The 16,200-nt window shown below is 32.4% G+C and overlaps 1 protein-coding gene and 1 long non-coding RNA gene across 10 annotated transcripts in view; one reads left to right on the forward strand and one right to left on the reverse strand.

The window, feature by feature from the left end:
• Nucleotides 1-16,200, reverse strand: part of ZC3H13 (zinc finger CCCH-type containing 13) — an 87,918-nt gene that overhangs the window by 38,685 nt on the left and 33,033 nt on the right. For 8 of the 9 annotated variants that reach the window (XM_082435355.1, XM_082435360.1, XM_082435359.1 and 5 more), the window contains 3 exons: nt 11,384-11,523; nt 10,639-10,799; nt 5,167-5,364 (listed from right to left, as the gene is read on the reverse strand). The exons of the other annotated variant lie outside the window; for it this stretch is intronic. In XM_082435355.1, coding sequence (XP_082291481.1) covers nt 5,167-5,364; nt 10,639-10,799; nt 11,384-11,523 — 499 coding nt within the window. The remainder of the gene's footprint in view (nt 1-5,166; nt 5,365-10,638; nt 10,800-11,383; nt 11,524-16,200) is intronic. 9 annotated transcript variants of the gene reach the window in all.
• LOC309647793 lies at nt 11,532-15,245 on the forward strand. Its single transcript, XR_014256301.1, has 2 exons — nt 11,532-14,720; nt 14,757-15,245. It is a non-coding gene; the product is annotated as an uncharacterized lncRNA (long non-coding RNA).

A 16,200-nucleotide genomic window follows, 5' to 3' on the forward strand; every position in this document is an offset into this window, starting at 1 on the left:
ACCAGTCCAGACCATGGTATTTGAACATGAATGGTAGATAATGAATAAATTAAAGAATTAATCCAATAGGTAATAGTCTTTGTCAAACATCTGAAACATTCTGATTTTAATTATTCAGATGTGTGCAATCACTGAAAGAAAATAAGACTGTCAATTTGGTGGTAATCTGCTTATTCTACTAAGCTGATGTCAAAGTCAGTAAGTTTTGAATGATCACATCTGTCTTTAAAATCTGAGGAAGACTCATGCAGGCATTTATACTCCTATCAAGATGTATTCAGATAATTATAATAAAGTGATTTAGAAAAAAATACAATAACTTACTATGCTCTTAATACTATCTTATTAAACCACAAAATTCTGCATTTTGATTAGTATTTTGATTAAAACATACTACCTATCATAAAACCATATTTAACCAGCAGAATGAACTATATGCACTTGTTAGCTAACTTCTCTGGTTAACTACTATCCAAAAAGCTTCTGTGTTTCCTTAGGCCCTTGTTCTTAAACTACACTAATATACTGGTCGTTCCTAATTCAGCAAAGAATATAGAATATAGATTTTCATTGATAAAGATGATATTAGAGGTCCACTGAAACACTGCTGAAATATCCAGTTTAGGATTATCTAGATACAGTAGGTTAGGAATACTGATACAAAATATTCCCTTCTCAAGTGATTTTCTGACTAAATACCTAACTCAAACTTAATTTTCCTGTGAGCTCATCTCTTCTAAAACAAATTACAGAATATAAATGGTTTAGTTGAGTTCCAAGTAATAAAGATTTTGCTGTTTTCTGTACCGAACAGGTCATAGAAAGTTTATTTTTAAAAATATTACGGGAAATTGCTACATTCTCTAAAAGCAGAGTAATAAAATAAATCCATAAGGCACTTTTTTTTTTTGGATAAACAAGTGGTATGCAGGTTTTGATTAATTTTGCATAAATAAATCATTGCTGAGTAAAGTCTACCAGTAAAATCGGAAGACACTGATACAGAATTCCTTTAAGCACTATGGCCTGGAAACTATTCGCTTCAAAAGCAACTACGTAACAGAATTTAGTGTTTCTCAAATTAACAAATATTCTGGGAAGAGAGTATATTCTTAACTAGGTTGACATGGCCAATAAAGGTTTGGGATGAGAGTACTGAAATCCTCAATGCCAGATTAGTGGCAAAGGCCTAAAGAATGATTAATAGCTCTTAAGAATTTTTGGAGAATGGGGAAATCATGAATTTTTCTGAGAGGATATGTACACTCTCCCCCCTCACGAAAACATACACGGGCAAATTTTAACTCACAAATCAGACCTCTAAAATCCAGGTTAGTAGCTCCTGGTGTAGAAAGTTGAAGAACTGAGACACAGAAGACAGGGAAAAGGACTTAAAGTCATAGGATCATGTGGCTTTGTTACATCATTTGTCTCACATGTATGCATATGCATTTGGGAACCACCCTTTAAGAAATGTAAGCAATCCCCTATATCCAATAGGCCTAGTAAGTCTTACTTTACTTGGAAGGAAGAAAAACAATCCATATTTGGAAAAATATTATTTTATACACACGATTACTGTATTACTTCCACCTGTAGTAACAAAGTTTCTGACAAGATTTTTGTTCACTGCTGCATCACCAATGTTTAAAGCAGTGTCCACCACACACTAGGTATTCAGTAACCTAATAAATAATAAATGTATTAGCATACTTTCACTTAAGCACAGCACATCCTGATAACCAAAAGACTCCCAATAAACCCATTATAACATCTAAATTAATGTTAAACGGCAATTTTCTCCAAAAGGAATTTAGATACTCACCTTTAATTACATACCCCAGAATCTGAAAGCAGTGACAAAGATTCTTAAATATACTGTTTGGCTTTAGAATTATTCTTTATTCACAGTAATGGAGATAAATTAAGTTAATGAATCTGCCTTAAAAAAAAAAACACCTGGAAATCAAATCAACTCCTCCTAAATCAAAATGCCCCCTTTCAACCTTGTCAAATATGGCTTTAGAACTCCAGCGACAATCAGGTACCCATGCAGTCCTTCAGTAATCTGCTGCTTAGTTTCCTTAGACAGAAGAAATAAACCAAGTTCAGATTTTTCTGTACACTGAGCAACAAGTGAATCCTAGGCATACCTTACTGCTCCTGGTAGAGACAGCCAGGGAGAAAAAAATGGAAAATGAAGAATCAACCTCTGTAATATTCAATTCCTCATAATACAAAATGTGTTACCATTTCAGTGGTGAACTACCCAGGGATATAAGTTAAGAATCACCTCTCAAAGATTTCTGGGTCAAAATAACAAAACAAGAGCACCAAGAACCATTAGAGAAGAATAAAGACTTCTTAAAATGTAAATCAGCAAGAACATTTAACATAATTTATATCTGATTTACATGTCATTTTCAAAAACAAACCAACCAGATTGAATAAGATAAAGAGTGTATTTTAGGAAAATATGTTCAAGAATTATGGATGCTCCAGTTAACCATTTTTTATTGCTCCAATAAGACATAATAATGTTGCTAGGTCCTAGCAACAGCTGACAGAATCATTCTGGTTCTTCTAAGTCACCACAGGGAGGAGAGAAAAAAAAATTGATTCATCTAAATAAGTTAGACAAGATGATCTCTTACCAAGACAATGAAAGGGCTAAGCTTATCACCAAAATCTTTTTGGGGGAAAAGACTGGGTTTTATTGAACTTATATATCAAAAAACTATTATCAGCTACTTACTGGATGGATAATTTATCCTGAATGATCACAACATAAAAAAGGCAATTAAGAAAAGTCCATAGCAAACATCATTCTCAATGGTGAAAGACTGAAAGCTTTTCCTCTAAGGGACAAGGCAAGGATGCCCACTCTCACCACTTCTATTCAACACAGTATTGGAAGTTCTAGCCAGGGCAATTAGTCAAAAAAAATTTTAAAAAGGCATCTAAGTTGGAAAGAAAAAAGTAATTATCTCTACTTGCAGATGGCATGATCTTATATGTAGAAAACCCTATACATTCCACAAAACAAAACAAACTGTTAGAACTAATAAATGAATTCAGCAAAGTTGCAGGATGCAAAATCAGCACACAAAATCAGCTGTGTTTCTATACAACAATGAACAATCTGAAAAGGAAATTTTAAGAAACAATTCCATCTACAATAGCATAAAAAAGAACAAAATAAAGCATAAAAATTACTTAATGTAAAAAATACTTAGGAATAAACCTAACCAAGGAGGTCAAAGACTTGTATACTGAAAACTACAAAACACTGCTGAAAGAAATTAAGACAAAATAAACAGAAAGACATTCCATGCTCAAGGACTGGAAGATTTAATATGGTTAAGATGGCCATATCATCCAAAGAGATCTACAGGTTCAATGCAATCCCTATCAAAACCCCAAAGATAGTTTTTGCAGAAATATAAAAATTCATCCCAAATTTATATGGAATTTCAAGGGACCTCAAATAGCCAAAATAATTTCAAAAAGTAATAACAAAGAGGATTCATGCTTCCTGATTTCAAAATGTATTATAAAGCCACAGTAATCAAAACAGTGTGGTACTAGCAGAAAGACAGACAAGCAGACCAATGGAGTAAAACAGAGCCCAGAAATAAATCCTTGCATATATGGTAAAATGATCTTCAAGGGTGCCAAGAACATCAATGGGGAAAGGAGAGTTCCTTCAAAAAATGGTGCTGGGAAAAGTGGTTTTCTACACGCAAAACATGAAGTTGGACCTTTACCTTACACCACATACAAAAAATTAACTCAAAAGGCATTAAAGACTGAAATATAAGATCTAAGACTTTAAAACTCCTACAAAAAAACATAGGGAAAAATCTTCATGACATTGGAGTTGGCAATGATTTCTTGGATATGACACCAAAAGCGCAGGCAACAAACATAAAATTGACAAATGGGACTACCTCATACTTTAAAAACTTCTGTGCATCAAAAAGCACTATCAAGAGAATGAAAAGGCCACCTATAAAAAGGGAGAAAATATTTGCAAATCATATATCTGATAAGGGGTTAACATCCATAATTATAATGGATTCCTATAATTCAACAACAAAAATCAAATGGACTCAATTTAAAAATGTATAAAGGATTTAAATAGACATCACTCCAAAGATGATATACAAGTGGCCAAAAAGCAATGAAAAGATGTTTAACATCATCAGTCATCAGCGAAACGCAAATCAAAACCACAGTATCAACTCATACCAGTTAGGATGGCTACTATCCAAAACACAGAAAATAAGTGTTGGTGAGGATGTGAAGAAATTGGAACTCTTGTACACTGTTAATGGTGTACAGCAGCTGGTATGGAAAACTGTATGAAAGTTCCTCAAAGAATTAAAAATTGAACTACCATATGATCCAGCAATCCCACTTCTGGGTACATTTCCAAACAAACTGAAAGAAGGGTCTTGAAGAGATTTGCACACCCATGTTCATGAATAACAGCACTATTCACAACAGCCAAGAGGTGGAAGCAACCCATACGTTTATCAGCAAATGAATGGATAAACAAAACGTGGTATATAGACAATGGAATATTATTCAGCATTAAAAAGGAAAGTAATCCTGTTACATGCCACACATGGATGAACCTTGAAGACCTTATGCTAAGTAAAATAAGCCAGTCACAAAAAGACAAAATGATTTCATTTATATGAGGTATCTAAAGGAGTCAAAATCAAAGAAACAGAAAGTAGAATGATGTTTACTATGGACTGGGGAGCCGGGGGATAGGTGGGGGAGTGAAAAGGAGTTGTTTAAGGGTTACAGAGTTTCAGATTTGTAAGATGAAAAGGTTCTGGAGATCTATGTCATGTCACTGTGAATATACTGTATATGCATATATACAGTATATATATATAAAAAACACTATCAAATTGACATTTAAAAATTGTTAAAATTAAGAAATTTTATGTTTTTTAAATCATAATGATTTATATTATGTTTTATAAACATTAACATTGATTGAAGTATTCATATTTCAATATGGTAAGTATTAAATACTTATACATAGTTTAAAAACACTAAATAATCCATTGTAGTAACGCCTAAAAGCTTCTGAATAGTATTTTAGATTCTAAGAAAGTAAGATTATTAAAAATATACAATCCTACTTACCTTGGCTTGTCTCTTTTTTCTCTTTGTCTTTCAAAATCTCGTCCTCTGTCCTTTCCATCTCTTGGTTTTTCTTCTATCCTGTCTTTTACTTTATATTTTTCTTTATATTTTTTCCCCAGAGCAATATCTTCCTGTATAGGAGGGGGTGGGCTAGGAGTACGAGGTCCTTTCTTCTTACTTTGGTTGCTTTTTGAATTCCTGAAGGTAACACAAAGCTATCAGAAGTCTAAAGACTTTTAGAAGGTCAAATAAATATTATTTTCATTTTAACAAAGCACTTTTAAAAAATGGTAGCATTCCTTTCAATAACTTGCCATTTACTATTTTATATACTAGTAATCAATATCAAAAAGAAATAACACAGAAATGAGCAAAGATTTACTTGCTACCTACTTCATTAACACTGCTTATTATATAATTTTAAAGGGTATATTTCTGAGAAAAGATAAGAGGTGAAGTAGGAAGAGATTCTTTCAGCAAGGAAAATATCACAAAATAAAACAACTGCATGAACTGAATTTTTTTTTTTAAAGCTTATTATAGAAAAGTAGATGAAAAAGTAAAAATCACCTATAATTCCATTACCCAAGGATAGCCAATGTTAACACCTTGGATATATGTCCACACTTTTTCCATGTCTCTTTCCCTTCTTCCCTCCCTGCCACCCCATACGCACAGTCATAATACAATATTTTGTAAAATTTTTTGTACTAAATATAGCATGGGTATCTTTCTATAACAAAAAAGTGGATTTTGATAATTATTCTTATGGACTGTACAGAATTTCCTTTAATAGATATGCTCCATAACTTCTTTAAACAACTTCACATTGATAAGTTTTTCAGGTGGCTTCCATGTTTTCAGCATTATAAAGAACAATTACATCAACTATAAATGAAACCTTAAGCACTGTTAGTAAATATTCTTTTAAATCTTTGTTTTAAATCTTAAACATTCATTTAAATCTTTTCCAACTCTTAGATTACAGAGATGATCCTTTAAATTTTAGAATTTTGTCTTTCACAGTTAATCTACCTGGGATTGTTTTTTTGGGTCTAGACTATCCTCTTTAATTTGGCATTTAAAAACATTTTATCTAAATGCTGTAACTTTGAGCCCTTACACATTACAAATTGTCTGTCTTTACTCCATACCCTGACAACAGTTTGAGCATTTTGGTGTCATATCCTTTCCCCACAGAGCTCTATAAATATTGTTACAATACTTTGTGGCATTTAGTGTTTTGGATGAAAAGTCCAAAGAGAGTCAATTTCTTTTCCTATGCAGGTTACCCAGCTTTTCTGCCTGTATGCATTATTATATTATTCCTTACAAACTAAAAATTTCATCAAGATAAGCGAAGGTTCTCTTTTTTTTAACCTTTTCCATCACTCAGTGTGCTGCTTCAATCTGAAACCTTAGTCTTTTACTCATTTTTTTTTCTATTTTTATTTCATCAATTCTCCATATGACCCAAGTCTCTCTGGTTTGCTTTATTATAGTTACTGCATCTCCTAGATCACTCCTCCATTATTTTCCATTATTCCATCTCTCCTTTTGCTTTCAAATATCTTAAAATATTGGAAATATCTTAAATGTGTTTTCAAATTCAGTAAATTTTCTTTTAAGTTGCACTCATTCTACTAATATTAAATTTGGCAATCTCTTTATTCTGCTATTTCCAGTTTTAAAAATCATTTTTCATCCAAAATATCTTTGTTCACAGATTGCTTTTATTTTCACGATCAACTGCTATCAACAGATCAATCAATATCCTCTCAAATCATATTAAAATTTTGAATTAATTTCTTATTTAAATTTGTTCCTGTTTTCTGCAATATTGAATGTTCAGTCTGGTACTGAGTTTTTAAGTAGCCCTTTCTCTTCACACATCTGGTAAGTTTTCACCAGGTACTTATTTCACTAGCTATTGATATTTATAAATGACAACTTAAGCCAAAATCCTAGAACTTACTTCCTGTGACCTAGAGTTCTCTAATCCCAAGATGCCTTAGCTGTAAAAAAGGTAATGGATAGTATCTTCCTCAAAATTGCTGGTAAGATTAAAAACAGATAAAAGCAACTGACTCATAGTGGGCATTCAGAAAATTTACCTTAGTCCTTATCCCTACTTTTTATTGTCATAGATAGGGTCAACCATCTAGCAAGTCAGAAATTATTAAAATATGACCAAATCTACTTTTTATCTTTGTCTTCTGCCAAAACAATTATTAGTTACATATCTCACTGCATATTTATGAAGTGACTCAAATTTTTAATGTATTTAACAGATAAGTGATAAATGTCTACATTTCTAAATATTTTTCCACTTAAAAGACACACACTAATCAATAGTTGGTACAGATAGCATCAAAAATTACTTTAAAAACCATTTTCAAGATAAAATGATAGAGAAGTTCTTGACACAAACTGTATTTTCACATTATTGCCTGTGACAGAAACTAGCTAGGCGTTTACTACACTTTTGTCCTGGCCACACTGTTGAACCATACTATCTAGACTTTTTTGAAGTTAGATGTGGCCGAATGACCAAGCTCTGGCCAAAAGAATGTGAGTAGAAGTGATGTACACCACTTCCAGGCCTAACTAATAAGACTCTCATACTCCAGGTAACTGTAAACTATATAACTAAATAAGTGCAATACTCTAATTTTTTTCTTCACATATTGCATTTTTTGGTGTCCTCAAAAACATAAGAAAGTGAAGCCATGGTCAGAAGGAGCCTAGGTACTGAAGCTGCATGTATATAAGAGTCACCTATTAATCAGAAACACCCACTTCTTGAGTGAGAAATAAACTTCTGTTGTGTTAAATTCACATTCTGGGATTAAGCTATTATAACAACCAGGATTATGCCAGTACACTCACTAAAGTGCAGAATTTCTTCAAATACCTTAAAAAATATATGTAGTAGTAAAACATAGTTGTGTTACAGATACAGAGTTTGCAAGTAACTTCCAACAGAATGGGCCAAAATTGATTTTGTGCATGCTGAAGTCAACAAGATCTTTCAACATTTTTTTTTAAGTCAAATGATTATCCTTTAGTGGCAAAGAGCCCACTTCCTATTTGTGGCACACAGCTCAATTATCTACTTCTATCACTTTTAGAGCCTTTCTCTCTCTCTCCCCAAAACTTATTTCTTTTGAATAGCTTTTGACATACTTCACATATCTCAGCTTAAAGCTTTCCATCAGGCTCTCTCTCACAATAAATGTCTAAGAAAACTGCCAATTTTCACGGAGAAGTGTGAGTCTTAATTTGTCTGTGATTATCTCTGCCTACTCAACATGATAACCACGTAAAACCAAAGAGTTTGTTTACCTGACTGTCACCTCAGTTGATTTACTGGCATTGGCTGCAACATTCCACTGAATTTTAACTGAAATTTCAATCCTTAACTTGTTGAATGTATTCAAACAGTTTATAGTATGATCCACAATGTAACTAAAAGTTGATGATCTGACCCACTCTAGGCAATGTAAACTGCACAACTACAGAAATGCTATACCCAATTCAATGCTTTCTTTGTACCTTTAATGTATTGTTCTCCAGATCCTTCTGCTTCTATTATTAAATTAATGGTGCATCTTAAAGTCAATATCTTATAATACAGAAATATAGTAGTTAAATCAATGAGAGTAATTATTCATGCTCAATATTCATCAAAGGATAAGTGAGTTACTAACAAAGCAGTAAGAGAAGACTACATGAAAACGAACAGGATGAAACTAACCCTTCATCTAAATAGTTACAAAAACTTTCTATGAAGAGATTAAGTTTTGAAGATTTTATAAATATTTAGAAAGGATTAGAAAATGAAAAGGAGTATTTCTGGTATGCTGGCGGTTTTTTGAGAAATGAATGGAATTGAGGGAAAGTTATATAATTGGTTAATCAAAAGAATAAAGAGCAAGTGGGGTAAATCATATCACTCTATATTTCAACTTCTTTCATATCCCTTTATTCAATCTTAGGAGCAAAGGAGAGAATCAAGTCAACTTTACAGAGTGCCTTATTACAATACAAAGCTCTCTGCAGAGTAGGTGCTGTGGGGAGATAGAACAGTGAACCATCAAGATTGCAATCTTCAAGGAGCTTAAATTTAATAGAGGTTGTAAAACATGTGTGCCACAGCTAAAATATAATGCAAATAGCAATTAGTATTAAGTGAGAGGTATAAATAAAATCTGATATATAAAGGGAACAGAAATTATGTTCAGTAAGGAGAAATGGGAAAACTTAATGGAAAGACAGAATTTGAGCTAGACACTGAAGGACTGAAGGTGATGAGTGTAGGAAGAAGGCTGGATGAAAATATGGACAAGAGTGGCAAGATCAAAGTATGAATGCTATTCTAAAAAATCTGAATTTCAGTCAACAGAATGGAAAACTACTGAGTTTTTCAATGGCATAATAAATTAATTGGAATTGTTATTTTAAGATTTCTCTCACAACATCTGTAAAGTGAAGGGTTAGGGCAGCTGAATGAAAATGTTTATATGTGTGGCAGAATGGACACTAGATAAAGTAAATAGAGTTAGTAGGATGATATAATAAACTAGGTAAAAAGTAAATGGAATCTAGAAGGAGACAACTATGAGTTTCATTATGGGTTCAAACAGACAGTTGCCAACTGATCAAATATTGGGAAGAGGTTTTTAGTTCAGCCTTTTTCTTAAATAATAAATTAATGTATGTCCTTTAAAAAAATTTAAATAGTCCATAGTGACATTAAATGAAAAGGTATCTCCTGCCTTATTCTCAACCCCTCAGTGTAATTTATTTCTATCTTTATTCTTTCAATTGACTACTACAATAATTCTAAATAATATATTCCTGCTTCATACATACTATAAAGAATTTAATCTCTTGATCATGTACACAAGGAGACAAGAAGAATGTTCACTGTGCATAATTTGTAATAGCTAAAACCTGGAATCAACTTAAATGTTCAACAAAAGAAAAGCAGATAAATACATAAATACTAATATGAAAGAACTACAGCTACATATATCAATATAGATAAATGTAAAAAAATGCTAAGTGAAAAAGTAAGTTGCAGAAGAAAAGTTATATCTATATTAAGATTAAATAGATGAAAGTAACACTATATATTGTAAGATAATACATATTATGGAAGTATAAACACACATGCATAGGTATCATAAACAACAAATTCAAGAGGGAAGGACCAGAAATATAGCTGTTTATTTCTTAAAAAAAAAAAAGCTCTGAAGCATATATAGATGTGACACAGACCTTTGCTTTATTGTTCTCTATAATTTTCTTTTAAATGGAAACTTTTCACACTTTTTTCTTAGAAAAAAAAAGTTTACATTAAATACTGAATGTATTAAAAGTATCTTTATGTAATCTACCAAGTAATTATTTTGAATATCACTTCAGAAAAAGCTATTTCATTCTGGCACTATTTATCACCCTACTGACCTCTGCTGGTCCAGCAAGGGAGAGGATACTGCAGTTGTCTTCCTGTCTTTCTTGCTAGTTGAAGATGACGACTTAGGGCTTGATTTTCGCTTTGGAGATTTGCTAGACTTCCTTAGAGAAGGTGATGGAGATAACTTTGATCTAACCACTTCTGGTGAAACCTTCCAAAAGAATTCAGTAACTCAATTCAGAAACTCTTCCAATCATGATTGTTATAATCAGACAACAAAGCACGTGTTTTTAAATTATACCAAACTTCAGATGAAGTATTAAGTGTTATGATAGCCACCACATATTAATATTAGTCTGGCTCCTGAACCTATGCTGTTAACCAATACTAACTGCCCCAGCATAGCACTAATATCAATAAAGCAAACTAAAATTATGAAATTTCAAAATCTCCTCAGAAAAAACACAAATTATATTCAAGTATATTGTATCTTTCTACTCTTTAAAAAAGAAACAAGTATTCTAGAAATAGCATGGGCCTAAAAACCAGATGTATATAGATTCAAGTCCCATTTTACATTAGCTGGTGACTCCAGGCAACAGACACTCAGTTTTGTTTATCTAGTCAATAACAAATATATGTCCTATTTATCTAAGAGAGAAATGTGAAGATTAATTAACATATGTGAAGTATCGATATCCTAATACAACTTAAGATGTAGCAAGCAGCTAATGGGCTCTCTGGTCAATACTCATTTTGATGTTAATTACTAACATATTTCAATAAATAGCATACCTCCTTTTTAATAATAATTTCTTCTCTTTTCTCCATGTTTTCTTGTTCCAGCTTCATTAATTCCCTCTGTATCTTTTGACGCTTCATTTCCAATGACAACTCATGAACATAATCATAATTAATATCTCCATTGTCAGAATCTTTAAAATAAAAATTCCATTACTTGTCAGAAACTATTATAATTATCTATACCAAAAATCAGAGAAAAGTTTTCAACTATTTTTTATACAAATTAAAATGGTAGATTCTTTAACAAGAACAACATACTTCAAAAAGATAAAAGAAACATATACTGTTTCTATAAAGAATTAAAATCAATATGGCTAATTTCTTTATGAAAACAAACATTTTTAAGGTTCCTGGGTTTTCTGGAAGTGATTTTGGGCTGTTTGGGTTTTTGGTTAGGAGATGGAATTTTTAAAAGATACAATTAAAACACTCAGCTATAAATTCTAAGCATTAAAGACACCAAAGCCTTCAATATTTCATGCTGCATATGATATGATTCATTATCTTCTTCATTTTCTTAAAGACTTGTTAGTATTAAATTAAGGTCACATTACGTGTGCAATAATGTTTCCATAGTTTTGTTGCTTTTTAAAAAATTAATATCCTAACTGATTTGTATCTAAAAATAAAGTTAAATAATTTTAATACTAATGTGTACATGAGCTAATTTCTGAAGGATCTATAACATTTTCATTATAAGTGATTTGTACTAGTTTCTTAGACTAGAACTGTCCATCTCTTCAATGGATCTGATAGCATGTATCTATTTCTATTCATCCTTTCCAATGAAAAGAATCTGAGGGTTGGTTTGGGCGGGGGAAGAGTGGTGTGCAGAACTATTTCATTACAACATGTAGCTTTCAGAGGCTCCTGGCACTGCTACTTATTTGCTAATAATGCCAAAAGCCTGGAGGAGGAAATTTCACTGACTTCTAACACATGAACACACTGGGCTTGACTGATTATAAAGTGAGGTGCCTTCTCAAGCCATACTTTTAGCACTTAAGATCATCACTTCTTAACCTGGGGTAGAGAAATAAAATGAAGAACTAAAAAACAATAAAGATAAGGAGCCCTACTTGATTGCTTACAGCACAAAAAAAACAGATATCATTGTCATGTACAGGTAAATACATTAGAATGAAAACTATCCATTCATGCTTGGGGACTAAGAGGGTAATTATATATCTTATTATCTGTGTCACAAAACTTGATTACTCATCTTATATTGGTGTATGATGATAATTTCTCAGTAAATACATAACATTGACTAAATCATGCTTTTCAGTCAGCAAGCAATTACTAAATATTTATGGGCATGCAGTTTTTACTAGATAAAATAATTAAAGATACTGAATTTAATTAAATGAATAGTGGCTATCTCTAGTTACGATTTTACACTCCGTTGAGACACTTTACATCAGTGAATAGTAGGGTTCGATGATCCGGTTGTTGTGTTCTTAAATTATTAACAGATAAAATTTCATTACTAAATACTAAGGGTAAAACAAAGGAAAGGGTAATTAATTGAGAAGAATGATTTACAGTGTTTCTGAAGGTATTATCAATAATGTTCTGCTCATCTAAAAACTGCTATCTGGAAATATCACCCATACAGAACACATGTAAAAAAATGACAAATTGGCTTTCAGTCTTTAATCCCTAACCACTCAACCAAGGGGGAAGTGGAGGTAGGGATAGACCTGAGCAGTTAAAATATATGTCGAAGTCAAGGTACTATAGCTAATATATTTTGCTTAGAGGGAAAGCTCTCAAGTCTTTACTCAGAAACTACTTATTCTAACTTTATGCATATCTGTTATAATCAAACGTAAGATGTTTTCCCAATCTATAAGAGATGGGCTATGAAGTAGGCATAATGCAACTGATAGTATGACAAAAGAAGAAAAATCAGAAAGCACAAAACATTAGGATAGGACTCAAAAATAGAGTCTGAGGAGGGGAGGGATAAATTGGGAGATTGGGACTGACATATACACACTATTATATATAAAATAGATAACTAATAATCTGCTGTATAGCACAGGGAACTCTACTCAATACTCTGTAATGGCTTACATGGGAAAAGAATCCTAAAAAAAAAAAAAAAAGAGTGGATATAGGTATATGTATAACTGAATCACTTTGCTGTACACCTGAAACTAACACAACATTGTAAATCAACTATACTCCAATAAAAATTTTTAAAAAAAAGGAGTCTGAAACCATTTAATAAGTTTAGAAAATGTCTCTCATATCTTACAGCTTAAGGTTATCATTACAATTACCTAGGAATCATCTATAAGAATCAGCTGTTGTAAGTCATCAGGAAAATATTAAATATAATTAGAATGGCACATTTAACAGGCAGAGATTTTTTAAGAATATATAACAAAAATACATGCAGTACATAAGGCTGACATTCTTTATATATAAAGAACTCTTACTAATTAAAAGAACGGGCAAAGGACATGAACAGATATAAACACAAAAAGAAATGCAAGTGATATATAAATAAGCCTTTTTCATGTATTAAAGAGCCATTTTTTTCCTAATTATAATATTTGGTACTGGCAAAGGTACAGATAACAGGCATGTTCATTCTTTGGAGGTAGCAATGTAAACTAATATTTCTAGCCTGGAAAATAATTTGGCAGTATGGGTAAAAGCTTTAAGAACATTCATACCCTTTAATATGACAATTTTACTTCCAACAATCTACTGTATGCAAGTAATCATATTCAATAGATATAAAAATAAGCCTTTATATTTATACTCTTCTACACACATTGTCCCATAGATTTTTCCATGTCATACACAAAGGTAAAACACCTTCATTTTAACATCTGCAAAGCATTTCATGATATGAACATATCATAGTTTAACCGTTTTCCTTCTGACATTTACTTTGTTTTCAATAGTTTGCTATTATAAACAACACTTCAATGAACATTTTGATACCTACCTTAGTTCACAGGAGTAAGTATTTTTTTAGAACAAACTAGATTTGCTGGACAAAAGATAAGTATGATTTTTATTTTTAATATTGCCAAATTATACTCCAAAACAGCTTTACCAATGCAAACTTCCACTTGATAATACCAGTATTTTTCATTTCTGCCAATCTGATGGGTGAAGAATGCTATCTCTATTTTCACTGGCATTTCCCTGTAGTAAGGCTGAGCATTTCTATTTCCTCTATGAATTTCATAACCAATTTTTGTTTTTTTCCCCCATTTTCCAACTGGACTATCTTTTTCTTATATATTTGTGGAACTTCATTATAAGTTTATACCGTGCTTTTATTATATGGTTACACATTACACATGTCAAATACTTTCTTATAGTGATCTATTTTTAATAGATCCCTTCCGTGTTTAGTTACACAAAAAAATTAAATCCTTATATAATCAAATCTTTTATAGCTTCTGGATTTTATGCTTTATTTTAGGAGGATGTACGTACCACCAAGATTGCCAAAATATGTTCATACATTTTCTCCTCTACTGAAATGATACTTTTGCTTTTTATATTACTACACTGGTCCTTATGGTAAACAAATATGATAAGTTTAGGGAACCAAATAAAAACAAAGACTTGGGAGTGGGGAGCTGGAAACACAGAAAGCAATTGGATAATGAAAAGTTTTGTAGGTACAAAAGAATTTGTACTTGATCCTCAAGGCAATGGGAAATCAGAATTTTAAATAGGGGAATGAAATGAACCAATTTATTCTTTTAAAAGCTCACTCTAACTCAGAGAATGAGAGAGATATTTGCAATACATATATCTGATGAAGATCTCATATTCAGAATATATAAAGAATACTCAACAATTAAAAAAAACAGTAACACAATAAAACAGTAGGCAAAAGGCGAGAATAGAGTTTATAAAACAGGTTGTACAATGGCCAATAAATGTGAAAAAGTTCTCAATTTCATTACTCATTAGGGAAATGCACACTAAAACCACAAAAAGATACTACCACACACCTCCAGAATGGCTAAGATGAAAAAGGCAAAAAACAACAGAGAAAGGAGAATCATTTTTGACTTGACATTATCTACTAAAGATGAACATATGAAAACTCCATGGCCCAGCCCTACTCCCAAGCATAAACTCAAGGGAAATGGGTACATGTTTACCGAAGATATGATTAGGAATAGTAACAGCAACTTATTCATAACAGCCCCAAACTAGAAATTACTCAAATGTTTATCCACAGTAGAATGAATAAATTATGGTATATTCAGTGAAATACTATGTACCAGTAAGAATTAATGAACTATAACTATACGCAATAATCTCACAGACATATTGTAAGCAAAAGAAGCTAAGCAGGGACTTCCCTGGTGGCACAGTGGTTAAGAATCCACTTGCCAATGCAGGGGACACGGGTTCGAGCCCTGGTCTGGGAAGATCCCACATGCTGCAGAGCAACTACGCCCATGTGTCACAACTACTGAGCCTGCGCTCTAGAGCCCACGAGCCACAACTGCTGAAGCCCGCGCGCCTGGAGCCTGTGCTCCGCAACAAGAGAAGCCACCACAATGAGAAGCCCGCACACCACAACGAAGAGTAGTCCCCGCTCGCCGCAACTAGAGAAAGCCCACACACAGCAACAAAGACCCAACGCAGCCAAAAATTAAATAAATAAATAAATTTATTAAAAAATAAAAAGAAGCTAAGCACAAAAAGAGTACATGCTATAGGTTCTACTTATATAGGGCTCAAAAACAGACAAAACTAATCCATGGTGGCAGAAAATCAGGACAGCAGTTATCTTTGGGAGATGGGGGCTGGGAGGC

The sequence above is a fragment of the Balaenoptera physalus genome (assembly GCF_965194825.1).
Source record: "Balaenoptera physalus genome assembly, chromosome: 18".
In the NCBI taxonomy this organism is placed as follows: domain Eukaryota; kingdom Metazoa; phylum Chordata; class Mammalia; order Artiodactyla; family Balaenopteridae; genus Balaenoptera; species Balaenoptera physalus.